The sequence below is a fragment of the Trichechus manatus genome, unplaced genomic scaffold (assembly GCF_000243295.1).
Source record: "Trichechus manatus latirostris isolate Lorelei unplaced genomic scaffold, TriManLat1.0 scaffold00001, whole genome shotgun sequence".
NCBI lineage: Eukaryota > Metazoa > Chordata > Mammalia > Sirenia > Trichechidae > Trichechus > Trichechus manatus.
In genome coordinates this window covers 11556345-11580487 of record NW_004443937.1, presented here as the reverse complement: position 1 = coordinate 11580487, position 24143 = coordinate 11556345, and the positions used below count along the sequence as shown (strand labels likewise).

Genomic DNA, 24143 nt, shown 5'->3' with positions numbered 1-24143 from the left:
GCGGCCCTGTCCCGCCCCTCCTGCCTCCCCCCCCGCCATGGGAAGTGGCGATGGGGAGGGGCTCTGAGAGCACAGAGCTCTGCCAGCAGGGCACACAGCAGATGCCTTCCTCTGCGTGGCTGAAAATGTGACTCAGATCTCTGGGAACTGGAACAGGAACATTCCCAGAGAGGCACAACCAGGGGGCTGCAGAAAGTGCCACCCCACCCTGTATTTTTGTGATGGCAGCTGTGTAGATATAGAATGTTCTGAAGAAAGCTACAAAAGATACCAAAAGGTGGCCTTGAGGGCAGCAGCGAAAGAGGAGAGACAGGTTCAGATTCAGTATGAAAACCCAAGGCAGATGAGCGCCTGGGGAGTTTGCATATTGGCACTGCTTCCCTAGGGCTGCTGGGGTGGTGCACCCAGAGGGGTTGCAAGGCCTGAATGAACGGTGAGGGAGTTGGATTCTCACCCTGGCCCCGCCACTCCCCTGGGGGCATTTATCCCTGGCCTTCATTTTCCCCACCTAGACAATAATGGGAAACTCTGGTGGCGCAGTGGTTAAGCGCTGCCGCTGCTAACCAAAAGGCTGGCAGTTCGAATCCACCAGGCGCTCCTTGGAAACCCTATGGGGCAGTTCTACTCTGTCCTATAGGGTTGCTATGAGTTGGAATCTACTCGAGGGCAAGGGGTTTGGGTTTTCTCGGTAGACAATAGGGGTGTTGGGGGAGGGGTGTTTGGCCCCTCGGATGTCTCCCCATCTCTGCCTTTCGGTGAGGTCGGTTTTAGGTGGGTGTGTGGAGCAGACTCCCAGCTTGCACTCAGCCACAAAGTTAGGGGCAGATGCAGAAGCCCTAGCTCATAAGATGGGGTGGTTTTGAGCATCTTAGGGGCACTCAGCCAGCCCCTCCCAGCCTGGGTAGGGAGGAAGGGGAGAGGGTGCCCCAAAGCACTCAACATCTGCACAGCTGTAGGTCTCTAACTGAGAGCACTTCCCTTCATCCCAGGCCAGGTGTCCTAAAGATTGCCTAATACTCAGTGTGATGTTAGACTCTTTACTCCATTGTCCTGCCCTGCCACCCCCTACAGACACATTCTCTCCTGAAGTGGCCTTTCCATCTTTGGGCATGTAAATATATTCTGTGAAACTAGATTTCTTCATCTTCCCTGATTCCCCCCTTTCAAACACATTCCCACTTGGTGATATCTGTGTCGATCAGGACTCTGGTTGCAAGGAACAGAAACCAGCTTGAGTGAGCTCAAGCACAAAAGGAAGGGAGTTTGCTGGGAGGACCCTGGGCGTCTCCCAGAACCAGGTCATGGGTGCAACCAGGCTGTGGAAGGAAGGGCGGCCTTGCTTGGCGCGCTGGAGAGAAGGCAGGACGTTCCTTCTTCCTTCCTTGGCTCCTTGCTGGTCTAGGTCTCCGCCGCGCAAGCCTTATGGACAGCTGGCTGTCCCACAGCTCCTGAGATCTGCTCAGACCAGCCCAAGGTCTAGTCTCTTACCGAGTTGGCTCAAGGGTTGACTGGCCAAGCCTGGGTCAGGTTTCCACCCTCGCCCAGGCAGCTGTGGCCAAGGGGGCATGATCATGCTTTATGAACATGGCTGCCTCAGCCCCACCGCGTGAGTGGAGGGTCCTTCCCTCAGAGAGGCGGGTAGGGGAGAGCATGGCTCATGGGTAGAACCGACTCTTCAAAAGGTGGTGCTCCAAACTGCACCTGTCCTTTGGTGTGGCGTGAAAAGCAGGACTCTTACACACACCATGGACCAGGCTCCTCACACTCCTCCCAGTCAGTCCACCAACCCCTTTCAGGTGCTGTAATGATTCACACATGAAGAAATGGAAACTTAGTGCCTTCGCCCATGCTCCCACCTAACGAGCGGAGAGCTGACATCCAAGCCCATGCTCTCTCCACAGTTGTTTTTGCTCACACCAGGAAGGATCATACAGACTCTTGGTGGCTCCATCCCCACTGATGACTTGTTGAGCCTTTAACAAAACCCCTGATCAGTGGTGGCTCAGTGGTAGAATTCTCACCTTCCATTTGGGAGACTGGGGTTTGATTCCTGGCCAGGGCACCGCATGCACAGCCATCCGTCACCTGTCTGTCAGTAGAGGCTTGCATGTTGCTGTGATGCTGAATGAATTTCAGGGGAGCTTCCAGACTAAGACGGACTAGGAAGAAAGGCCTGGCGATCTACTTCCAAAAAACCAGCCAATGAAAACCGTATGGATCATGACGATCTGATCCCATTGTACATGGAGTTACCATGAGTCGGGGGCTGACTCGATGGCAGCTAATAACAACCCTTCGTTGCTAAGCCACATGTTCCCCCGCCCCCCTCTTGGATGTGTGTAACATGTTAGATGCAAATGCAGGCCCTTATGGTTCGTCCCAGTTCATCTGTTGGCCCCTAGGGCCAGCCTGTCGTGATTCTTGTGGAGGCAGATTTTTATCACAGAATAGCTTTTGTTCTCCCTCTTCATCTCCCGTCACAGGAAGGATTGATGTGCAGCCTTTGTATCTTTCGAGGCTGCTGGCCTCGCTCTGCCAAGGAGAGGGCTGAGGACCAGCCCTGTCTCCCCTGGTGGATCTGCTCCAACCAGTGCCCTGTTCCTCACTAGTTGTCTTGGAATCCAGCCCACGTGGGCCTCCATCTTATCCTGGTGGAGACAGGAGATCCCTTTGCTGGAACCTGAGGAGGAAGTTCAGTTTTGTTCATAGACATTTTCTGGCCCAGAGCAGCCAGATGCTTCTTGTCTCTGGGCACCTGGAAGGATGGACTGACCTGCTGAACCTTGGTGTGGGTGGAGACGGGGCAAGGGAAGAAGGTGGTGGTGGTCATACATGGCTTCTCAGAGGGGACATCTGCACAGGACACCTGCACAGGATTTCAAAGGGTGCGTGGAGCTCGCTAGGCAGACAAGTGGGGGTGCTATGGGGGAAAGAGAGCAGATTGGATGGGGGGGTTATGTATGGGATTTATACACTTAGATATTTCACACATCTCTGTCTCCATCACAATTTGCATGGTCACAAAAGAAACCAACTTGGGCTGGTTTTGGCTACACAAAAAAGCGAGTATGTTGGAAGGGCAGGACCAGGGTGGCTCCAGGGACCTTAATAAGTAGGCTCGTGGGCCTTTCTGTAACCCACTGCCATTTACACAGCTTGGTTCTAAACTCCCAGTGTTTGCTTCAGTTCCACGTTTGAGAACGAGAGACTGACTCTGAACAGCGTGGCCTTTGCTGCTTGTCCCTCTCTGATCCAGAGGGCCATGACCAGGGGTCACTATGCAGAGAAAGGGCAGATGGGAGTGGATGGGGCATCACCTTACAGGGAGTCCTGCAGTGCGCACATGCGGAGCCAGGGCTTGCTCTGGGTTCCAGATCATTTAGCAACTCAACTCGTTTTGGAGTCGGTGGGCAGGCTCGACTTGGATTTGCCTTTGGCCAGGCAGGGCTCCGGGAGAGGCCTCATGACACAGTCATTCAACCCAGTGATGGGGGTGCTGGGATGGCCAGTGACGCTGCCCGTCTAACGCCAGCCACGCTTGCCTTCTCTCCCCAGAACCGGCCTTCCGTGATCACGTGCGCCTCTGCCAGCAACCGCAACTGCAACCTCTCCCACTGCCCCATCGCGCACAGTGGCTGCGTGGCCTCCCTGCCCACCAACTACAGGAGGCCCCTGAGCAGTAAGTGCCTTCGTGGGCAGGCAGGGAGAGGTGGCTCGCCATGCTTCCCTGGTGGCTGTAATGGGAAGTGGATCTCGGAATCCTTTCCACACCACGCTGCAGATTTGATTAACTAGCCCTGGAGCTTATTCATCATTGAGGTTGAAGAGAGTCTTGTTTTTTTGTTTTTGTTTTTTAAGCACATATGTGCCCAACATTGTGCATGGTGGGACAGGGTAAGCAGCAGATTGTCCTCAGTCTCATACTCTAGTTGGAGGGAAAATAGTACTTTTTTTTTTTTTAAACTGTTTAACGCAGAATTCTCTTGAGTTCTTACCTCAGCCCAGTGTGGTAGGTGTGTCCCCACTTTGCATCAGTGAAGTCCCTTTGCCTGAGTGCCCCACCAAGGTGGCGAGGAGGCCGTCCCCATCCACAAAGCCCACTCTGCCCATCACCCATCTGGTTCCTGCCCACCAAGACCGTACCGTCTCGTTGCTGAAGGTTGCCCACTGGCTGAGGTGGTGGCCCTGTGGGCTTCTCCGTGGGAGGGGCTGATGGTGAGCCCGACGCCATTGGTCCTGCTCAGGCCCTGACCACTCTCTCCTGCTCTCCCTCCAGCGACCACCACCTGTGACCCCGTGGTGGAGGAGCATTTCCGCAGGAGCCTGGGCAAGAACTACAAGGAACCCGAGCCAGCCCCCAACTCGGTGTCCATCACAGGCTCTGTGGATGACCACTTTGCCAAAGCCCTTGGTGACACGTGGCTTCAGATCAAAGCGGCCAAGGATGGTGCCTCCAGCAGCCCGGAGTCAGCCTCGCGGAGGGGCCAGCCTGCCAGCCCCTCCGCCCACATGGTCAACCACAGCCACTCCCCCTCCGTGGTCTCATGAGCAGGACGTGCCCTTGAACACGACGCGGATCTGCATGGTTTGCCTGAGCTTTGAACAGTCGTGCTTCAAACAACGGAAAATGTCATGGGGGGGTGGGGGGTGGGGTGGGCGGGGGTGGGATGGTTTATTCGCAAAAACCATGTCGTCGGGGTTTTCGTTCTGCTCTGTTTTTGTACTTGCTTGGTCTTTGTACAAGGGTGCCCTCACACACGACAGCAGGAACGGCGTGCGGAACATCTGTCTGATGTAGCGTCCTTACTTCCTGCCTCAGTTACCAAAGAAACCTCTGATGCAGGTCTTCCAGCCCTGGCAGGGGCCGACTCCACACGCGCGCTTTCTCAGTCACTGCCGTGACGACCGCTGGTGACCCGATGCTCTGTGCTTGTTAACTTGCTTCTCGAGACTGGGGTGCTGTGTAGCTTCCATCGAGTTTTCTGTCCAGTGCGCGTGCGTGCGCGTGTGTATACTTGAAGAGAACCGTCGTGTCTGATTTGCACTATTGGAGGAGGTTAAAGTTGCGTGCCTGACAACTTTACCTGAGATGCTAGTACTCGGAGGGCAAACTGCTGAAAACAAAGGGTTCAAGGATGACGTTTCTGACCATTTGTGTGTTTCTGTTTGTTTTTTAATTTAGACAAAACAGCTTTGGAAGGGGAAGTCTCATACAGGTTATAGGTCTTTCTCTCTAGATTTCAGGTGCTTGCAACTGGACTGCAGACTCTACCAATCACGGGCATTTTTACCTTTCCTAAACACTGCAGTTTGTTAGGCTAGCGCTGAGGTGGGAGGATTCCATAGTGCTTTCAACATTGATTGCATGTTTTAATGGAGAAAAATAGCTGGTTTCTATTAATGTATAGACAGTAAACAAACAAACAAAAAAAACTTAATCCTTAATAGCTTCTTTCCAGAACTAGTTTATTTTTGTCAGTTACAGTCCTAGGTATACTTACTGCTGGTACAGTTGTACTCTAAGATTTGTATTTGATATTCACTTTACTCACAAGTTGTGCCGGGGACAGCCGGCTGCTGGCGGGCCCTGGAGGTGAGTCGTTCAGTGGTTGGTCAGCCGACGCGGAGGACGCTGGAGTTTTGGCTGCGGGCTGACGTTGTCATTTATTTTTGGGTCCCTGTCTGCTTGTTACAAAGCTCCCAGGGGGGTTGGGGTTTGTGTCTTCCAGCTCTCCCAGGTGCAGAAACTGTTCCCTCTGCGCACTCTCTTGGCTGACCAGCAGATTGCTGACAATCTGTGATATGGTATTTTGTACCCTTCCTTGTAAGCTGGGGCCAAGGCAGTATACATTCCTGACTTATACAGTTATTCCTGCATTTATTATCATTTGCTACGTTAATAGCTACTAACTAGAAGTTAGGTGAAGAAGAAAACACGACAGACACAGCTGTGGATGTCCCAGCTTCTCGTCTTTCTGTTCAGTGAACACTTGTTCCCCTGCCTCTCCAGACTCCACATTCCTGCCTCGCCCACTAGGGGGCTTACGTATGTCACCTGTCCAGGGCCAGGCGGCACGACCACCTGTGACGCTTGATGGACATAGTGGCCCCTGAGGCTGGTTTTCAGCATGCGGGGAAATTGTTTTCATTTTGAAAATTGGCCCCGGGTGGAAGGACTGGAGGACCGGCCCTCGGTGCAGTTGGAGGGGCAGCTGCGGGTCTTCTCACAAAGCAACATAAAGCCCCTCTCTTCTTGCCCTGCACACATTTCACTCCCATTTTACTGGGCTTCCAAGCTTTGGCATCCAGGCCCCTAGTTTCTGTAGGAGAAAATTGTTGAGAACACTTTTTTTTATTTAGGTGACTTCAAGACCATCATTACGCTGTGCGTAAAGAATGTACAGAGAAATTTGTAGGTATTTTTTGAAGAACAATTAATTTGTTAATGATATGTAGCTATTTAATTTTTCCCTTTCCTGTTGTAATCATTCTTTTTTTTTTTTTTTGTTCGTTTGGAAAAAAAAAAAGTTGATCTTTTTTTGTCGTAGATTTGTCTGTAAAAGTGCAGGCACACAGTTATTCTATGAGAACACTGCATCTGCATTAATAGCCACTAGTTTGTTATTGCTACAGGCTACTGAGCGTCGTCACAGGAAAACACCACCACTGCCGACGGGCTCTGCGGAGCGGCTGGGCACCTCTGTCTGCACGCAGAGGGTCACTCTGCGGGGAGGACGGGGCTTGGGGCGCCGACCTATCTGGGATAGGCAGCGCCCTGGAGGGGAGCAGAAAACCCAACCTTTCGGGGGAAGAAACCCATTCACCACCCAAGAGCGAGCGCAGTGCCGCGCGGAGGCCACCATCTGCAGTGTGTCCGGCCGTTCTCTCCGCGTTTGTAAATCTGTAATATACATTCTCTGTGGCCTGTTTTTCCTGGAAGAAGAAAAAAAAAGGTTTGGCAGGCCATCTTTTTTTTGTACTTAAAAGTAGCCTTAAGAACAATAATAAAGTGCTCTTAAACCACACCCTTGTGTGTGTCTTTTAGTCACGAGGGGGGGTCTGCAGGGAGCCCCAGGGGCCATCGCCTTTGGGGAGGGGGGGCTCAGTGGCTCAGCACCCAAGGTGGCGCCCCTCCTGACGCTCCCATAGCTGAAGAACTGTCACTTTGACTTTGACTTTCTATTTATTTTCAGAGCAGCATCATTTTAAATCTAACTGGCAGAAATCCTATTTAAGAGTCAGCCCGACTCGATTTTGACTTTGGTTCTAGGCCTGTAACAAAATGATGAAGCTGTAAGTAAGTATAAGACAGTGCTGACTCCTGCGCTGTCCCAAAGACAGGACGCCTTCTCCTCGTGCAGGGTGTCCGCCGAGCGTGCCCTCTCCTGGGCTTCCACACCCCCTCACCGCTGGTGGATGCCCAGCTACAAGGCAGACATACAGTTATACACAGTGCAGACCCCAGGCCCACCTCTGTGGAGGGACCCTCGGTGAGGGAGCAAGGCAGCCCACCTTCCACAGTGGAAAGGAGAGCTCTGGTGTGGAGTCGCGGGCCTTCTGTGGGACTTGAGTGCCCATGGGGACAGGGAGGGGAACCTCAGACAGCTGCCAGGATCATCCCAGAGAACTGCTCCTGGGCTCCTCCACCAGCACAAGGCAGAAGCAGAAACTGCCCTCCCTCTCCTGGCAGGGAGGTCTGGGTGGCCCACAGTTGAGGGCAGTGGGGTTGGGAAGAGCTGGCCGGGTGAACACTGTCCTTGATGGAGATGTGGGCTCTGTGGGAGGAGCATGGGCCCTTCTGTGCACCGCTCAGCTCTCTGCCTCTCCCCCAGGGACAGGCTGACAGAAAGGGCTCACGGGAACCCTCCCCTCACCAGCCCAGTGCCCCAGAGGTGAGGGGTGAGGCACAGCATGGGCAGAGAGCCCTCCAGTGGGCCCGCAGTGCATCCGAGCGCATGGCACTGCCTCCCCCATTGCCCCAGGAAGGAGCTGCTTTCTCGGGGCTCCTCTGGTCTGTGTTGGGCCAGCTCCTCCATGTCCCAACCCACTCCTCGGGGCCACGACGGGAGGACCCCCAGGAGCTTGATATCAAACACTTGTCACAACCGAGAAAAAAAGACGTGCTCATGGAGGGGGATCAATTCCCAGAGCAATGGCAATGCCAACACGGAGGTTATTATTTAGCTCAGAAGTGGTGGGATGGAGAGTCATGAGAAACGAGGACACGGAAGCTCCTGGACAGCTGAGGGTGGGCCAGTCCTCAGGGCAGAGAGGAGGGGGCAGGCGGCGGGCCCAGGGCCCAGAATCACCGGGCCCAGGGTCTGGGTCTCCTGCTCTGTGCGGAGGAGTCGGCAGACGCGCAGCGGCCTGGCCGTTCAGACAGTCTCGTCGTCACTCATGTCCCAGATCTGCATGGAGAAGGGGAGGCGGTGAGAGAGTGGTTCAGGTGCCCGGGGCACTGCTGACACTGGGATGAAAACTCTGCAGTTAAGAGGAGTGATGACTCCCATTTGAGAATGACCCGCTGTATGCCGTCCACACTGGTTTCACCCGCCCTCACGCTTTCTGGTGACTAGGGGATGGACCTCCACCCCCCAATTCTTATAAAATGAAACCAGACCTCAGAGAGGTTCAGTCATGGCCCACGGCCTCCCCTGTAAGTGAGCCCATCAGTGGGGGAGCTGGGGTTGGAGCCTCACTGCCGCCTCAGAGAGGCTGGCCCTAGCTCACCAGCCCCTGCTTACCATTGTTTTTCTAGCTCTTGGTGAAGGCAGGGACTGGTGGTGCCCGTGGGCGGGTCCTTGCTGAGTGGCAGCCCCAGCCTGCCGCCCCACACACTTCCCACCACAGGACGCTCCTGACCTCCCGGCAGCTGTCCACCGTCCACTCTCATGTTGCCAACCCTACTAAAGACGCCACTCCTGGGCGCGCACTAAAGAGTGGCCTTCCCCGAAGAGTAAGCCTCTCCCCACTGCCCAGAGGTGCCTGGGGCAGCCCGTTCCTGCCTCTGTCCCTCACTGTGTGTCCCTGGGGAGACCCTGACTCTGGGGATGTGAGTATGGGGGGACCAGGCCACCCCTGCTTGCTGTGAAGAGGGAAGGAGAGAATGTGGGACAGCTCCCCAGCACCCCCCCTCCCTTTCTCCCCCCAGTCCTCCATAGCCTCAGCCTTTTGCCCACCACCATCAGCATGAAATCTGCCAGGGAGGGGTCCTGAGGCCAGCACGGCTGGTCCTTGGAGAGGCGGCCCCTGAACATACGCCTTCAGATTTTCAAAACTCCTAGAATTGGTTGCAACAGGCCACCTAGACACTAGCAGCACTGAGAGAAGGAACAGCGTGTTTACACGAGGCTGGCGGGGAGGTGTGGTGGCCCGGCCAAGGTAAATATCAACACCAGCTTGGCTTTCAAAGTCAAGGACATGGAAAATAAATACAGATAGAAGGAAATTTCCTCTCTCCTCGGACCGAGCTGCCTGGGCCTCGGGGGAGGGGTGGTGGTGCCCCTCCTCACACCACTCCCCCATTTCCACACAGACCTATATCCGAGGGAATTAGGATAGGATCACAAACAAACATCCAGATGCCCCGGGAGCAGTGACTGGTGTGCAAGAGCCCGGTCTGGGTCCAGGACCCCATCTGACCAGCAGGCCCTGCCCCTGCTCTGGGCCCAGCCCCCACACAGCTCCAGGAGTGGGGGTCAGCTGAATTTCTAACAAAGACTGCATTAGGAACCCTGGGACTGATGGATAGGTCCCTGGTTGGCACAAATATTTGCAATCCTTTTGCAATCGGCTACTAACCCAAAGATGGGCAGTTTGAACCCACCCAGTGGCATCGCAGAAGACAGGCCTGACATTCTGCTTCTGTAAAGATTCCAGCCTAGAAAACCCTATGGAGCAGTTCTACTCTATAACAAATGGGGTTGCCATGAGTTGGAGTTGACTGGACAAGAGCGGGTTTGGTTTTCTGTTTGGGCCAGATGGTCTTCAGTTCTGTCTGAGTCAGGGAACTGACCAGCTAGCGGGTTCACGGTGGAATTCACCCCTTCTTTCCCGCTGTCATTCAATACCCATACATTTATGGTGCCCCTCCCCGATGCCACCCAGTGTGCAGACGCAGCACAGGGACCCCCGCTCACTTCTCACCACAACCTGCGAGGCAGAGACGGAAACACCCCGAGAGGTAAGGCGAGCTGAACAAGACTACACAGCTGGTACACCTCAGAGCGAAAGCACAGTGGTGGGAAAGGCCTGTGAGCAGGAGGCGGTGCCGTGGCTGGGGGGCTGAACAACAAGCCCACCAGGCCAGGACGGAGGAGAAGGAGGCTGAGCCTGCAGGCCGGGGCCTTGAGGACCTCCGGGGGCTCCTAGCTGGGCAGGGCAGGGGCTGTGTCAACAGGGTTGTTCACAGGGGGACCTTGGGGCGGCTGGGCCCAGTGTGGGCTTTGTGGGAAGCAGGAACCTTCCAGGAGCCTCGACCCATTTTATCTATTTGTAAAAGAGCTGGGGGAAGCGGTGTCTCAGTCCCTCAGCACCCCTTTTTCCTTGGGAGCTTCAGTCACTTCAACTGCTGAAAAGTAAGGACGCTGATGATGCTGGCACCGCTTGGGCTGTGCGGGGGTCAAGCAGGACAGCCCATAATAACTGGAAGGGCTTATTATGATGCTACAGAAGGGGGGTGCAGGCAAATGGAGTTTACATAACAGCTCGGTGATTTTCCAGAACAAGTTCCCCGGGCCAGAGACAGCTTTATCCACTCGGGCAGCCTGTCCTGTCCGTGCCCGCTGGGCTCAGAAGGCAGCAGCAGTCCTCACTTTAAACCTCAAGAAGCCAAGCCTGGCCTCCTATTGCAATATGGACTCCAGCGGGCGGGACGGGCTGTCGCACAACACCTGGCAGAAAGAGGTGTGCAGCAAACGTCCTCTCAGTTAATGAAGAGTATATTAAATTAGCAAAGATTTTTAACAATGTTAATACTCAGTGCAGGCAAGGGTCTGGTGAAATGCTGTTTTTAAAAAGAAGCAATTTGGCTATGTGTATTGGGAAGCTTTAAGAACGTTCATACTCGAAGGAAGAGAGAAAATGATCTCCTTTTGCAGATGATACGAAAGTACACCTAGAAAATCCAAGAGAATAAATGCTAGAATGAATGCAAACAGTTTGAGAGTATTCAGTGAGATGGCAAGACAGACATAAAATTCACCACCACCACCACAAACTATAGCATTCCTATATACAAACAACATCCAGTTAGAAAACATAATGAAAGAACCCATTTATAAGAGCAGCAGAAAAGATAAATTACTAGGGAGTATATCTAACATGAAATGTATAAACTCTATATTAAAAAAAAGTTATAACAGTGCTGCAAGGGTGTTGACTTAGGAAACAAAAGTAAACAGCAATGAATTGGGAAACACGCCTTGCCTTTTTAGGATGATTCCACATCATATGATGTCAGCCTTCCCCAAGTTAACATATAAATTTAATACAATCTCAATCTAAAAAAATCAACAAGTATCTTTTTTGGAGCCAAACAAGCTGGTTCTAAAGTTTACATGTAAAAAATAAATAAGAAGACCTAAGAAAATCTTTTGAAAAAGAGCAATGAGGGGAGTTGCCTACTACACATTTAAACATACTCTAAAGTCTCCATAATTAAAAGAGGGTTGCACTTGCATAAGAATAGACAGATGGCCTAATGGAACAAAACCAAACTCACTGCCGTCCAGTCGATTCCAACTCATAGCGACCCTATAGGCCAGAGGAGAACTGCCCCATAAGGTTTCCAAGGAGTGGCTGGTGGATTTGAACTGCCGACCTGCCAACATTTTGGTTAGCAGCCGAATGCTTAACCACTATACCACCAGGGTTTCCAGTGGAACAAAAGGAGTCCAGAAAAGAAAGTCTAAGTACGTATGGAAATTTAGTATTTTAAAGATAAAGGTCTGGGGAATCTGACCTCAAATCATTAGCAAAAGATGGACTTTTAAAAAAAAATGATGTGGGGATGGAGGTGAGACTGCTTTGAGGACACCTTTTAACTCTGGAATCAAGTAAATCTTTTACATAGTTAAATAATTAAATACACTTTAAAAAATCACCAAAAGCACAAGTAGCCAAAGAAAAAATAGGTAAAAAATAGGACTTCATCAAAATTAAAAACTTTTGGTGCTTTAAAGCCATGGTGGTGAAGTGGTTAAGAGCTCGGCTGCTAACCAGAAAGTTGGCAATTCAAATCCACCCTTATGAGGCAGTTCTACTCTGTCCTAAAGAGTCACTATGAGTTGGGAATTTTTTTTTAAAAAAAGCTTTATCAAGAAAGTAAAAAGATAACCCACAGAATGGGAGAAAATATTTGCAAATAATATATCTGATAAGGTAGTTGTATCCAGAATATATAAAGAACACAACTCAGTAACAAAAAGAAAAATAACTCAATTTAAAAATGGGCAAAGGATCTGAATAGACATTTCTCCAAAGAAGATATACACGTAGCCAATAAGCAAATGAAAAGATGCTCAATGTCATTAATCATCCATGCCCATCCCAACTTATGCAGGATGCAAATCAAAACCACAATGAGATACCACTTCTTATATAGTAGTTGGCTAGATAAAGAAACCTTTGTGAGAATGTAGAGAAATCAGAACCCTCATACTCTGCTGGTGGAAATGTGAAATGGTACAACCACTTAGGAAAACAGTCTGCCTACTCCTCAAACAGTTAAACAGAGAGTTACCGTATGACCCAGCAATTCTACTCCTAAGGTATATATCCAAGAGAAAGGAAAACATATGTTTACACAAAAACTTGTACACAAATGTTCATAGTGGCATTATTCATAATAACCAAAAGGTGAAAACAACCCAAATGTCCATCAATAGACAATGGATGAACAACATGTGGTATATCCATATAATGGAATATCATTCAGCCATAAAGAGAAATGAAGTTCTGATACATGTTACAACATGGACAATCCTTGAAAAAATAACGGTGAGTGAAAGAAGCCAGGGACAAAAGGTCACCTATTGTATGATACCATTTATATGAAATGTTTGGAATAGGCAAATCCACAGAGACAGAAAGTAGATTAGTGGTTGCTTAGGGCTGGGAGGAATCCCTGGTGGTGTAGTGGTTAAGAGCAAGGCTGCTAATCAAAAGGTCAGCAGTTCGAATCCACCAGGCGCTCCTTGGAAACTCCGTGGGGTAGAATCAACTCCACGGCAACAGGTTTGATTTGGTTTTGGTTTACGGCTGGGGAGATGGGAGGGTTGGGGGTGACAGTTAAAGGGTACAGGGTTTCTTTCTGAGATGATGAAAATGTTCTAAAATTGACTGTGAGGATAGTTGTATAATTCTATGACTATTCAGTCATGCGCCACATAATGTCTGTTTGGGCAATGTCTGACCACATGTCCGCGGTCCCATGAAGTTATAATAGAGTTCAGAAATCCAGATCGGAGAATGGGACATAGCTGACATAACTGGACGTAGTGAATGCAACAGCTTCCTGCATGCAACACGTGTATCTCATGTCTCTTGTATACAAAGCAAGTGTGCTGCCAGGTGTACAATAGTATCTATATAACCTGTAACCTATAAACCTATATAACCTGTAACACACGTCTTGATACTCATAATAAATGCCTATGTTTCTGGCTTATGTATGTACTGTACTGAACTTTCCCTACTTACAAATAAAAAGTTTATTTTAATGATAACAGCCTCAAAACGCAGCAAAATCAACACTAGTGATAGCAGCAAGAAGTAAAGGAGAAGTATGGATTTGGAGGTGAAACAAAAGGTATATAGCATATAGCTTTGCTTATAACATGGTGTCAAACAAGGTCCAAATCACATAACATATGTTTCACAGAACATATCGTGGACATGAAGTGATGCACGACTGTGTTAAAAATCATTGAATTGTACACTTTAAATGGGTGAATTTTATGGTATGTGATTTGATATCTCAAAAAAGCTGTCACCGAAAAGAAAGCCAAATCCTACCATTAAACATAGACAAAAGCAAATAAATCTCATTGTACATTATAGTGATAATGTACCAAAAAAACCCAAACCCACTGCCATCGAGTTGATTCTGACTCATAGAGACCATACAGGAATAGAGTAGAACTGCCCCATAGGGTTTTACGGAAGCAGAGTGCCACATCTTTATCCCGCAGAGTGGCTGGTGGGTTCGAACTGCCCACCTTTAGGTTAGCAGCCAAGCACTGAACCACTGTGCCACCAGGGCTCCTCAATATATATATTACATTTATATATTCATACTCCCATACATCTATATATTCATAGACGTATGATCATATGAGAAGAGAATCCAAATATGACAAAATGTTAGCAACTGTTGGAACTTGGTAAAAGGTATAGGATGTTCATTGTGCTGTTTGAAAGGTTTCACAATAGAAGTTGAGGAAAGTGTTTACGCTCTCTAAACTCATGATCTCATTTCCAGGACTTCATCCTGAAGAAAACATCAAGAGGTGAGGACAAAGATGCATCTATAAGTATGCGTGTCAGAGCCTTCCATTTCATAAAAGGGAAAAACTGCAAATATGTTTTCAAAGAATATTTTGTGTAACAGGAGAGAATGATCATGATTAATGTTGAAATTAAAAAGCAAGCAAAACTGTCTGTATAGTGTCATCCTAACAGTAAATACAATTTATGTAAATTAATATAGTACATAAAACTAAAATTGGGAAAAACCTCAAAGCGTTGCCCCCGAGCAGCTCTTGGCCTCCTAGTCACACACGGTTCTCTGACAGGCAGAAACACCCCCTTGGCCCTCGCCTCTTTGTTGACTTGATTCCCTCTAAAAGGCAGTGCTCTGTCTGGACGGAGAAGGAGGAGCCACTAAGGTGCAAGAAGCTTAGTGTTGGGGTGAGTTTCTCAGACACTCCCCTCCTTTCTGATCAGGGGACCAAGGTCGTCCAAGGACCACACCCTGTCCTCTGAGAGGGACAGCAGGGAGGGTGGGCAGATGGGGAGACCCGGCGGTCAAGCACAGGTCTGGTTCAGACAGGCCTACATTCCATCTTCTCAGCAGCCTCCAGACACTGGTATGACCACCCCCATTTTACAAAGTGGGAAACTGAGGCTCAGAGTGGATTACATAACCTGTCAAGGAGACCCAGCTAGTAAGGAAGGGTTAGAGCAGAAGCTTCGTCCAGTTCACCTCACTCCCTCTATTGTTAAAATAACACTTCCTTCTGAAGGCTGCTTCTGGACCCCAGCCATTCCTTCTCTGCTGTCTACTATGCTGATGCCCCATAATGGCCCCAAAGGCCCACAGCACACACAGGGACCACAAGTAAACCCAGGTTCTGGGAAAGGCCAGGCCAGCCTCCAACCTATTCCCACCCCCGGGGTCTCCTATCTCTGTCCTCTGACCCCTCAGGACCCCTGCCCAGCAGCTCAGGCTGCTGGCTCCACTAGGGAGAGGCCTGGCATTAGTCGTGCTGCTCTTGGGGCTCTGGTGGGCTTGGCCTCCTGGTCAGAGCTTGACCTGAGCCCTCCCTCCTTCTCTCCTCCCAGCCAGTCTCTGGGCTGCTGGGCTGGGGCTGCTACTCTGAATTAGGAGAAAGGGACCTTCCATCAGGCCCATCACAAGGGGCCAGGGAGAATGTTCGGCTGGACCGCACACATACAAAGGCCTCCAGGTTTAACTTCAACTCTCCAAATGATAGGGACAAGTTTGGATGGAGTGTTTGTCATCCAGTTTTAAACTTGTTTCCCACTGGTGGACCACAATGCCTGGAGCATACCATGAACTAAGGTTTCTCTTTTATAGACACTGTAATTGCTCTGTGAACAGCACAATTACATTGTGTGCGTGTGTGTGTTCAAGTGTCCGTTTGTTAAATGTAAACATTTAAAAGATGCCACAATTTCTATAACCCTGTTTTGGCACTTCTTTGTTTTTAAGATAGAAATGGAAGTATCCAGACCTCTCCAGGCCTGCAGAGGCCCTGTTTGCCACCTCATTGGTGTGTGTCTCCCTGCGGTAAGAAGAGAGAACAGAGAGCCTGGGTGTGGCATTTGCTGGGCAGCAGCTGAGGATGCTGGACTAGGCTTCACCAGCAGACTTTCTAACCAGGCTTCAGTCCACTTGGGGAAAGAATGAAGGCACCATCACACAACAGTCATTCATTCATTCACTCATGTGCACTCACTCATTAAAAAAAACATTTATGGGGTCGTGTCTGCTGCATACCAGAATCAGCACTAGGCACTGTCCAGGTGGTCAGTACCTCCCTCCAAACCTAAGGGAAACAGTGGGAAGCTGTAACCCCTATTTCTTGTATGGGGGGTGGAGATTCCAGTAATCAGGGAGACCTTACTGAACCCTTCCAGGTGCCAGTTGCTGGGACCAGAGGAGGGAGAGGAGAGGAAACAACCAGAGAATTATTCCAAACAAGATTCAGGGGCAAACAACAAAAAGACAAATAAGCCAATTAAAGAATGGGCAAAGAACGTGAACAGGCATTTCATCAAAGAGGCTATTCAAATGGCCAGCAAACACATAAAAAGATGCTCAATAGCATTAGCCATTAGGGAGATACAGATCAAAACCACAATGATATACCATCTCACCCCCACAAGCATGGCAATGATTCAAAAAAAAAAGATGGAAAAAAGCAGGCGTTGGTGAGGAGGAGCAGAAAAACTGGAATCCTCATCCATTGCTGATGGGATTCTAAAATGGTACAGCTGCTGTGGAAACAGTTTGGTGGTTCCCCAAAAAGCTGAACATAGAACTACCATATGATCAGCAATCCCAGTCCTAGGTATATACCCAGAAGAAGTGAAGGCAGGAATGCAAACAGAAACCTGTACTCCAGTGTTCACTGCAGCACTGCTTATAATAGCCAAAAGGTGGAAACAACCTAAATGTCCATCAACAGATGAATGGATAAACACAATGTGCTATATAACACACAATGGATACTACTCAGCCATAAAGAGAAATGAAGTCCTGATACAGGCCACAACATGAATCCACCTTGAAAACATTATGCTGAGTGAAGTAAGTTGCAAAAGGACAAATACTGTATGATCTCACTTATACAAAATGGAGCCCTGGTGGCGCAGTGGTTAAGAGCTCAGCTGCTAACCAAAAGGTCAGCAATTTGAATGCACCAGCTGCTCCTTGGAAACTCTATTCTGCAGTTCTACTCTGTCCTATAGGGTCACTATGAGTCGGAATTGACTCGACGGCAACGGGTTTGGTTTTTGGTTTTGGTTTATACGAAATAGGCAAGTGTATAGAGCTTCTTAGTGGTTACCAGGGAGGGGAGGGAGGGTGGAGAGGGAGTCATTGCTTAGAGGGCACTGAGTTTCTGTTAATGGTGGTGGGGTAGGTCAGGGAAAGATGGTGACGATGGTTGCACAACGTGAAGAATGTGATCAATGTCATGAACTGTACCTGTAAAAACTGTCGAACTGACAGATGTTTTGTTATGTATGTTTTTACCACACACACACACACACACACACACACACACAAATATTCCAGAGGCATCTAACGAGAAAGAAACATCTCCCCAGGAGAACCAGACCAGGTAGGGCTGCTCAGGGTGAGGAGCCCTCAGGTGGGCACCCTCCCAGGAAACTAAGCACAGCCCTGAAACCCAGGGAGAAGCCTGGGCCGACAGATCACACGGGGACCACGATCCTGTGACATCCTAGATTGGGTTTCTGGACAGGAAGTGGGGAGGAGGCAGCCTGGCAGGAGGAGGGAAGAGCAGAGAGGAGGGAGGAGCAGGAGGCAGGGGCTGCAGTTCGGGAGGCTGGGCAGACGGTAGAAGCCCCCTGTCCCACCTCTCACCTAGCAGGGCTCAGCCTACGTCTCGAGAAGGGGGAGGCAAGACGGTTTCCATGGCCACCTCTTGGGCTGTTGGTGGACACCCATGAGTATCCATGGGGACCCCCATGAGTATCCATGGCCCCTGCCTGTTCTTCTTGGGTCTCCTTGACCCCGTTTCACCCATTCCCCACACAGCACCAGACTGGTTTCCTCCACAAACAATCCCATTGGGTCTTCCCCCATTTTTATAGCCTTCAAGGGTTTTCCCTGGCATGTAGGCAGACTGGAACCCAAACTCCTCTCTGGGCCACTAGGCCCGATGCACTGGCCTGGTGACCTCTCCAAGCTTACCTCCCACCACGCTCCCTCTCACTCACTTGATTCAGCAACCCCAGCCCCCTCCCATCCACCAATTTGGGAACCCCTCAGGGCTCTTAAATGCTCTCCTGTGGTGTAGAAGACTCTCCCCTCCTGCTCCTCCCCACGACTTTCTGGGGCCGGCTCCCTCTCGGTCCGCAGCTCTTGGCATCTACCCTGACCACCCAGAAAGGGGAAGCTTTGGTGTCAATGTAATATCTAATACCAAACTGTAAAGGAAGGATCCCGGAGTCCAGCTTATCTGCTGGGGACTCTAGCAAATCAAGCCCCAGAACGATGGTTGGGGTGCCTGTGGCATCTCTGGGTGGGAATGGCATGGAGGCAAGAGGGCAGGAGGTCTTTCTCTGGGGGGCCTGGCTCCAGACCATTCTGACACCCTCATTTCTTCCTGAGCACCCACCATTGGTTGGGCCAAGCCAGGCCCCAGGGAATGCACCATGGTGGACTCTATGAGCCCCCAGTCCAGGGTCCATGCAGGTTAGAAAGGGAGCTCTATACTCAGAAGCTGTGGATACCTTCTTAGGTGGGGGGAGCCTTGCGGGGTACACTGTGACCATGCCAGACCCTGGTCAACTCATGCAACACATGTGCCTAGAGAGGAGCCACGGGGAGGTGCCACTGGGGAGGGCCCAGGTCCTGACTACCTAGTTTCCAGGTTCCTGCCTGGAGCCCCCGTCACACCGTGGGGACCTGAGCCAGCTTGGAAATAAACCCAAAAAAGCAGTTGCCGTAGAGTCGACTCCAACTCATGGCTACCTCACGCGTGTCAGGGCAGAACTGTGCTCCAGAAGGTTTTCAATGGCTGAGTTTTTGGAAATAGACCGTCAGGCCTTTCTTCTGAGACAACTCTGGGTGAACTAAAACCTCCCATCTTTCAGTTAGCAGCCGAGAGTGTTAACTGTTTGTACCACCCAGAGGCACCAGCTCAGAACTAACCCTGTTCTAATCCACAGAGACAAAAGTACATTAGAGGTACCAGAGGTCGGGGGGGAGGGCAGAGTGGGGAGTGATGCATGAGGGATACTGAGTTTCTGTTTGGGGTGAAGAAAAAGTTTTGGAGATAGACAGTGATGATGGCTGCACAATGGTGAATAATGTCACTGAATTGTACCCTTAAAAATGGTTAAAATGGCAAATGTTTTGTTATATATATTTTAAGAATGCCATAAGCCACTGAATTATACACTTAAAAATAGTTAAAATGGCAAATTTTATTTTATAGATGTATATAAATTTTTTGAACCACAATAAAAACCAAAACCAAACTCGTAGCCGTTGGGTCGATTCTGACTCATAGCAACTCTCTAGGACATAGCAGAACTGCCCCATAGGGTTTCCAATGCTGTAAATCTTTACAGAAGAAGACAGCCACATCTTTCTCCCACGGAGTGGCTGGTGGGTTCGAACTGCTGACCTTTTGGTTTGCAGTCAAGGGCTTAACCACTGTGCCACCAGGCTCCTTTTTAACTGCAATAAAAAAGTTAAAAAAAAAAAAAGAAAAGAAAGAAAAAAACCTGCCCACTCTCTCAGAACTGGGGCTAGAGAAACCACCTCCCTGACCTTGTGTGCCAAGCCCTGAAGTGCCCATGGGGCAAGGCAGGCCCCAGAGTGGTGAGAAAGGACAGGGCACAGGGGCCCTGCAAGCCCTGGAGCTGCATAGTCAGTCCAGAACGGGGCGGACTGGCTGCACGCCCCAGTGCCCATGTCTGCAGTACGAGACCCAAGGATTCGAGATCCTTCGAGATCCCTCTGCCCTAAGGGTGGCCGGTGTGAACTGCCTAGGCCTGCTGTGCCAGCCAGCAGGTGCGTGGCCTTAAGGAACAAACAAGAGGGCAGAGAGAGGGTAGAGAGTCAGCCACATGTTGGCCCCAGATGCCTCCTCACGTGCTGCTGGGAGATGCTCAGGTACCCGTCTCACCCAGGTACCATGCCTTCACCCTCAGTCAGGAGAGACTGAAGGAGCCCCCTCCACCATGCTCAAGGTCCGCACTCAGGCTTTGTTACACAACCACACCTGGTACCTCAGTTTTGAAAGATGCTTGCCTGCCTGTGCTCCCCTGCACCCTAGGCACTCCCTACCACCTCTGTCTAGTCTGGCCTGATGCTGAGCACCAGGTTTGGGAGAGGAATTAAGACCCCATCCCAAACCCAGCTGTGGTCAAGACACCAGGCCGCTGAAGGGTGGGGGTGGGGGTGGGGTCGGGGGAGAGGGCAGCCAGAACTTTTGGGACAACTTCTGCTCTAGAGTCTTTGGGTGTAGTTTCCAGCGGCCTTTAAGCATCCCACTCCCCAGGTGCAATTCAGGACCATGTGCACTGCCCACCATACCCACTGCCCCAGGGGGTCTAGGAACAAGGCTACAGTTTTGCTAGAAAGAAACAGTCCTGGCCTAGACAACTGGTAAAAGGCAAAGATGACTTAGACAAAGAACGCCGGGCAGCCAAAGATTAGGAGAGAAGGAGGAGAAGGGAAATGCTTTACGCTGGCAGCAGTGGCAGCAGGGCGGGCTGCCCTCCACTGTGGAGGGGTCAGAAGGATGCCAGTGTGCAGCACCTAGAGTTTCTTCTGTTTTCACCTCCCAGGAAGTTCTGAGAAGCAAAATAAAAACCCTCCTGCTAAGGGGGCAGATGCTGCCTCACCCTTTTTTTCTTTTTTTTTGTGGTAAAAATATATACAACAAAACACTGGCCAATTCAACAATTTTTACATATACAATTCAGTGACTTCCATTATGTTCATCATGTTGTGCAACCATCACCACTGTCCATTTACGAACTATCCCACCACCCTTAACAGAAGCTCAGTGCCCCCAAGCAACGACTCCCCCTTTCTCCCTCCCTCGCACCCCTGGAAATCACTAATAAACTCTGGCCCCTATGCATCTGCCTATTTCATACAAGTGGGATCATACAATATTTGTCCTACAATATTTGTCCATTTGTGTTCAACTTCTTTCACTCAGCTCATGTTTTCAAGGCTCATCCATATTGTGGCATGTGTCAGGACTTCATTTCTCTTTATGGCTGAGTAATATCCCATTGTATGGCTATCCCACGTTGCTTACCCATTCATCTGTTGATGGAGAAGCTGCCATTTTAACCATGATTCCTTAGTAGAATTTCACGTGGAAGACCCCAGAATTCCCAGCCCACAGCAACAGGCTGCTAAATGTCTCCGCTCCCCCATCTTATTAGTCTAGAAAATGGGCCTGGGGGCCCAGCGACATTTAGCACCCTTCCTCCTGAGAATGTCATTAAATAAGCACCAATATGCACAAGCTCTAATGTGAGAGGCTTTACTGCCTAAATACAAGGGCATGACTGAGTTCTGAGATGGAGGTTGAGACAAGTCCAAAGTTTGGTGAGTAGCAGACTGGTTTTGGGTTCTCAACTCCTAATTACCAAGTGACATTAAAAGGAGCGAGGTTTCAAAATAGCAGCAGTAGTGAATGACTAACAGGATGTGCTCTTCAGTGCTTCCACTTCTCTCCTTCGTATGGGAGGAGCGGGAATTTATTTCAGGACCCACTGCAGGAAGGGGACGTGTGGGAGAAGGCGGCCAGGCCCCAGGCTTGTTTGCTTTCTTCCAAGCTTCAAAACACATTTTTTAAATTAGGTGGTAAGAATACAGGGTAATTTTTGTGGCACCAACATACCTTCTTTCAAGATATGATTTATATGTTTGGCCCACATTTTAAATGAAATGGTTATTGAGATAAATGGCTATGCTGGAGGTTGCAAAATGGTTTCCATTATGCAGTTCTTATTTTCAGGCCCTTAGAAAACTTTTTGAAAAGTACCTCTTTAAAAAGGCAGACACTTTGCATTTTTGATCTCTCCTTCAAAGGGATTTTGGGGTGAACACTGAGGGAGGGAGAAGAGAAAGGAGAAAGGCTGGGGTGCTCAGAGCTCTGGAGTGATGTGAACGTGGAATATGAACATGCATAGACTTCATTGGTAAGAAGAGATCATTTTGAAACTTTAAATCATGCAAATGCAGGTGACCTGGAATTTCAGGACAGGGACATGAGTCAATCCTAGGAAAGCATTTGCAAAGAACGGTTCATCTTCCCTGCATGGGGTCCTGAGGGCCTTGCCACTGGGCCTGATCATCAGAGACCAAGTAATTAGACAGATGCAGACCCCTTGGCTTTCTATAAAGCTACAGTAACCAAATGGTTAATGCACTCCGCTGCTAGCCAAAAGGTTGGTTGTTCAAGTCCACAGAGAGGCATCTCGAAAGAAAGGTCTGGAGATCCACTTCTGAAAAATCAGCCATTGAAAACCCAGTGGAGCACAGTTCTACTCTGACACACGTGGGGTCACCATGAGTTGGAGTTGACCTGATGGCAACTGATGGTACAGTAATCAGACAGTGTGGTATTGAGACAATGGCAGGAAAGAACAGAGTCCAGAATTAGACTCATACATATATGGATCAACCGACCCTCAACAAAGGTGCCAGGTCCATTCCATGGGGAAAGAATAGTCTTCAACAAATGGTGCTGAAATAATTAGATATCTACATGGAGAAAAAAGAACCTCGACCCTTACCTCACACCATACACACAAACATTAACTTGAAATGGATCATGGACTTATATGTAAAAGCTAATACTATAAAATTTCTACAAAAGACCTTAGAAGAAAATCATTGAGACTTTGGGGTAGGTAGACATTTCTGAGGACACCACCAAAAGCACAAAGCATAAAAGAAAAATTGCTAAGCTGGACTTCGTCAAAATTGAAAGCTTTTTCTCTCTTAAATACAACATTAAGGAAATGAAAAAGAAGGCCAAAGACATGGAGAAAATACATGCAATACATATATCTAATAAAGGATTCATGTCCAGAAAATATAAAGAACTCTTACCACTTAATATTAAGAAGATAAACAATAACCTAATGAAGACATAGGTAAGAGATTTGAAAGAAATATCACAAAAGAAGACATACATATAGAAAATAAGTACATGTAAAGATGTTTGACATCCACCATTATCAGAGAAATGCAATTAAAACTATAATGAGATACCACTACATACCCACTCAAATGGCTAAAATTAAAAAGGCTGCTAATTCCAAGTATTGGCAAGGATGTGGAGTGTCATGGATTGTGTCCCCAAAAAATGTGTGTATCAATTTGGCTAGGCCACAATTCCCAGTCGCCCCCATGTGCCTGTCAGTTTGTCGTACTGTGGGGGCTTGTGTGTTGCTGTGATGCTGGAAGCTATGCCACTGGTATTCAGATACCAGCAGGGTCACCCATGGCGGACAGGTTTCAGCTGAGCTTCCAGACTAAGACAGACTACAGAAGAACACGCTCAGCATTTCTCAAGCTGAAAGGACTGACGAAAAAATTCAAGCTTTGAGTTGCAATAGAGAAGGATTCTATGGGGGAAAATATTAAATGACGCAGGAGGCATCAAAAGAAGATAGAAGGAATACCCAGAGTCATTATACCAAAAAGAATTTGTCGGCGTTCAACCATTTCAAGAGATAGCATGTGATCAGGAATTGATGGTACTGAAGGGAGAAGTACCACCTGTACTAAAGGCAATAACAAAAAACAAGGCTCCAGGAATTGATGGAATATCAATTGAGATGTGTCAACAAATGGATGCAGCACTGAAGTGCTCACTCTTCTATGCCAAGAAATTTGGAAGACATCTACCTGGCCAACCAACGGGAAGAGATCCATATTTATGCCTATTCCCAAGAAAGGTGATCCAACCGAATGCAGAAATTATCAAACAATATCACACACAAGTAAAATTTTGCTGAAGATCATTCAAAAGTGGCTGCAGTAGTATATAAACAGGAAACTGCCAGAAGAGGACGTGGAATCAGGGATATCATTGCTGATGTCAGACGGATCCTGGCTGAAAGCAGAGAATACCAGAAAGATGTTTACCTGTGTTTTATTGACT

At 49.2% G+C, this 24143-nt stretch overlaps 2 protein-coding genes across 2 annotated transcripts in view; one reads left to right on the top strand and one right to left on the bottom strand.

The window, feature by feature from the left end:
• The window catches only part of VGLL4 (vestigial like family member 4), a 76054-nt gene extending 71440 nt beyond the window's left edge, over positions 1 to 4614 (top strand). The window contains exons 4-5 of the mRNA XM_004368333.3: positions 3556 to 3679; positions 4277 to 4614. Of these exons, the coding sequence (XP_004368390.1) occupies positions 3556 to 3679; positions 4277 to 4548 (396 nt within the window). The 3' untranslated portion in view covers positions 4549 to 4614. The remainder of the gene's footprint in view (positions 1 to 3555; positions 3680 to 4276) is intronic.
• A 3367-nt stretch (positions 4615 to 7981) lies between these two features.
• ATG7 (autophagy related 7) overlaps positions 7982 to 24143 on the bottom strand; it is a 306857-nt gene continuing 290695 nt past the window's right edge. The window contains exon 18 of the mRNA XM_023739112.1: positions 7982 to 8408. Coding sequence (XP_023594880.1) covers positions 8376 to 8408 — 33 coding nt within the window. The 3' untranslated portion in view covers positions 7982 to 8375. The remainder of the gene's footprint in view (positions 8409 to 24143) is intronic.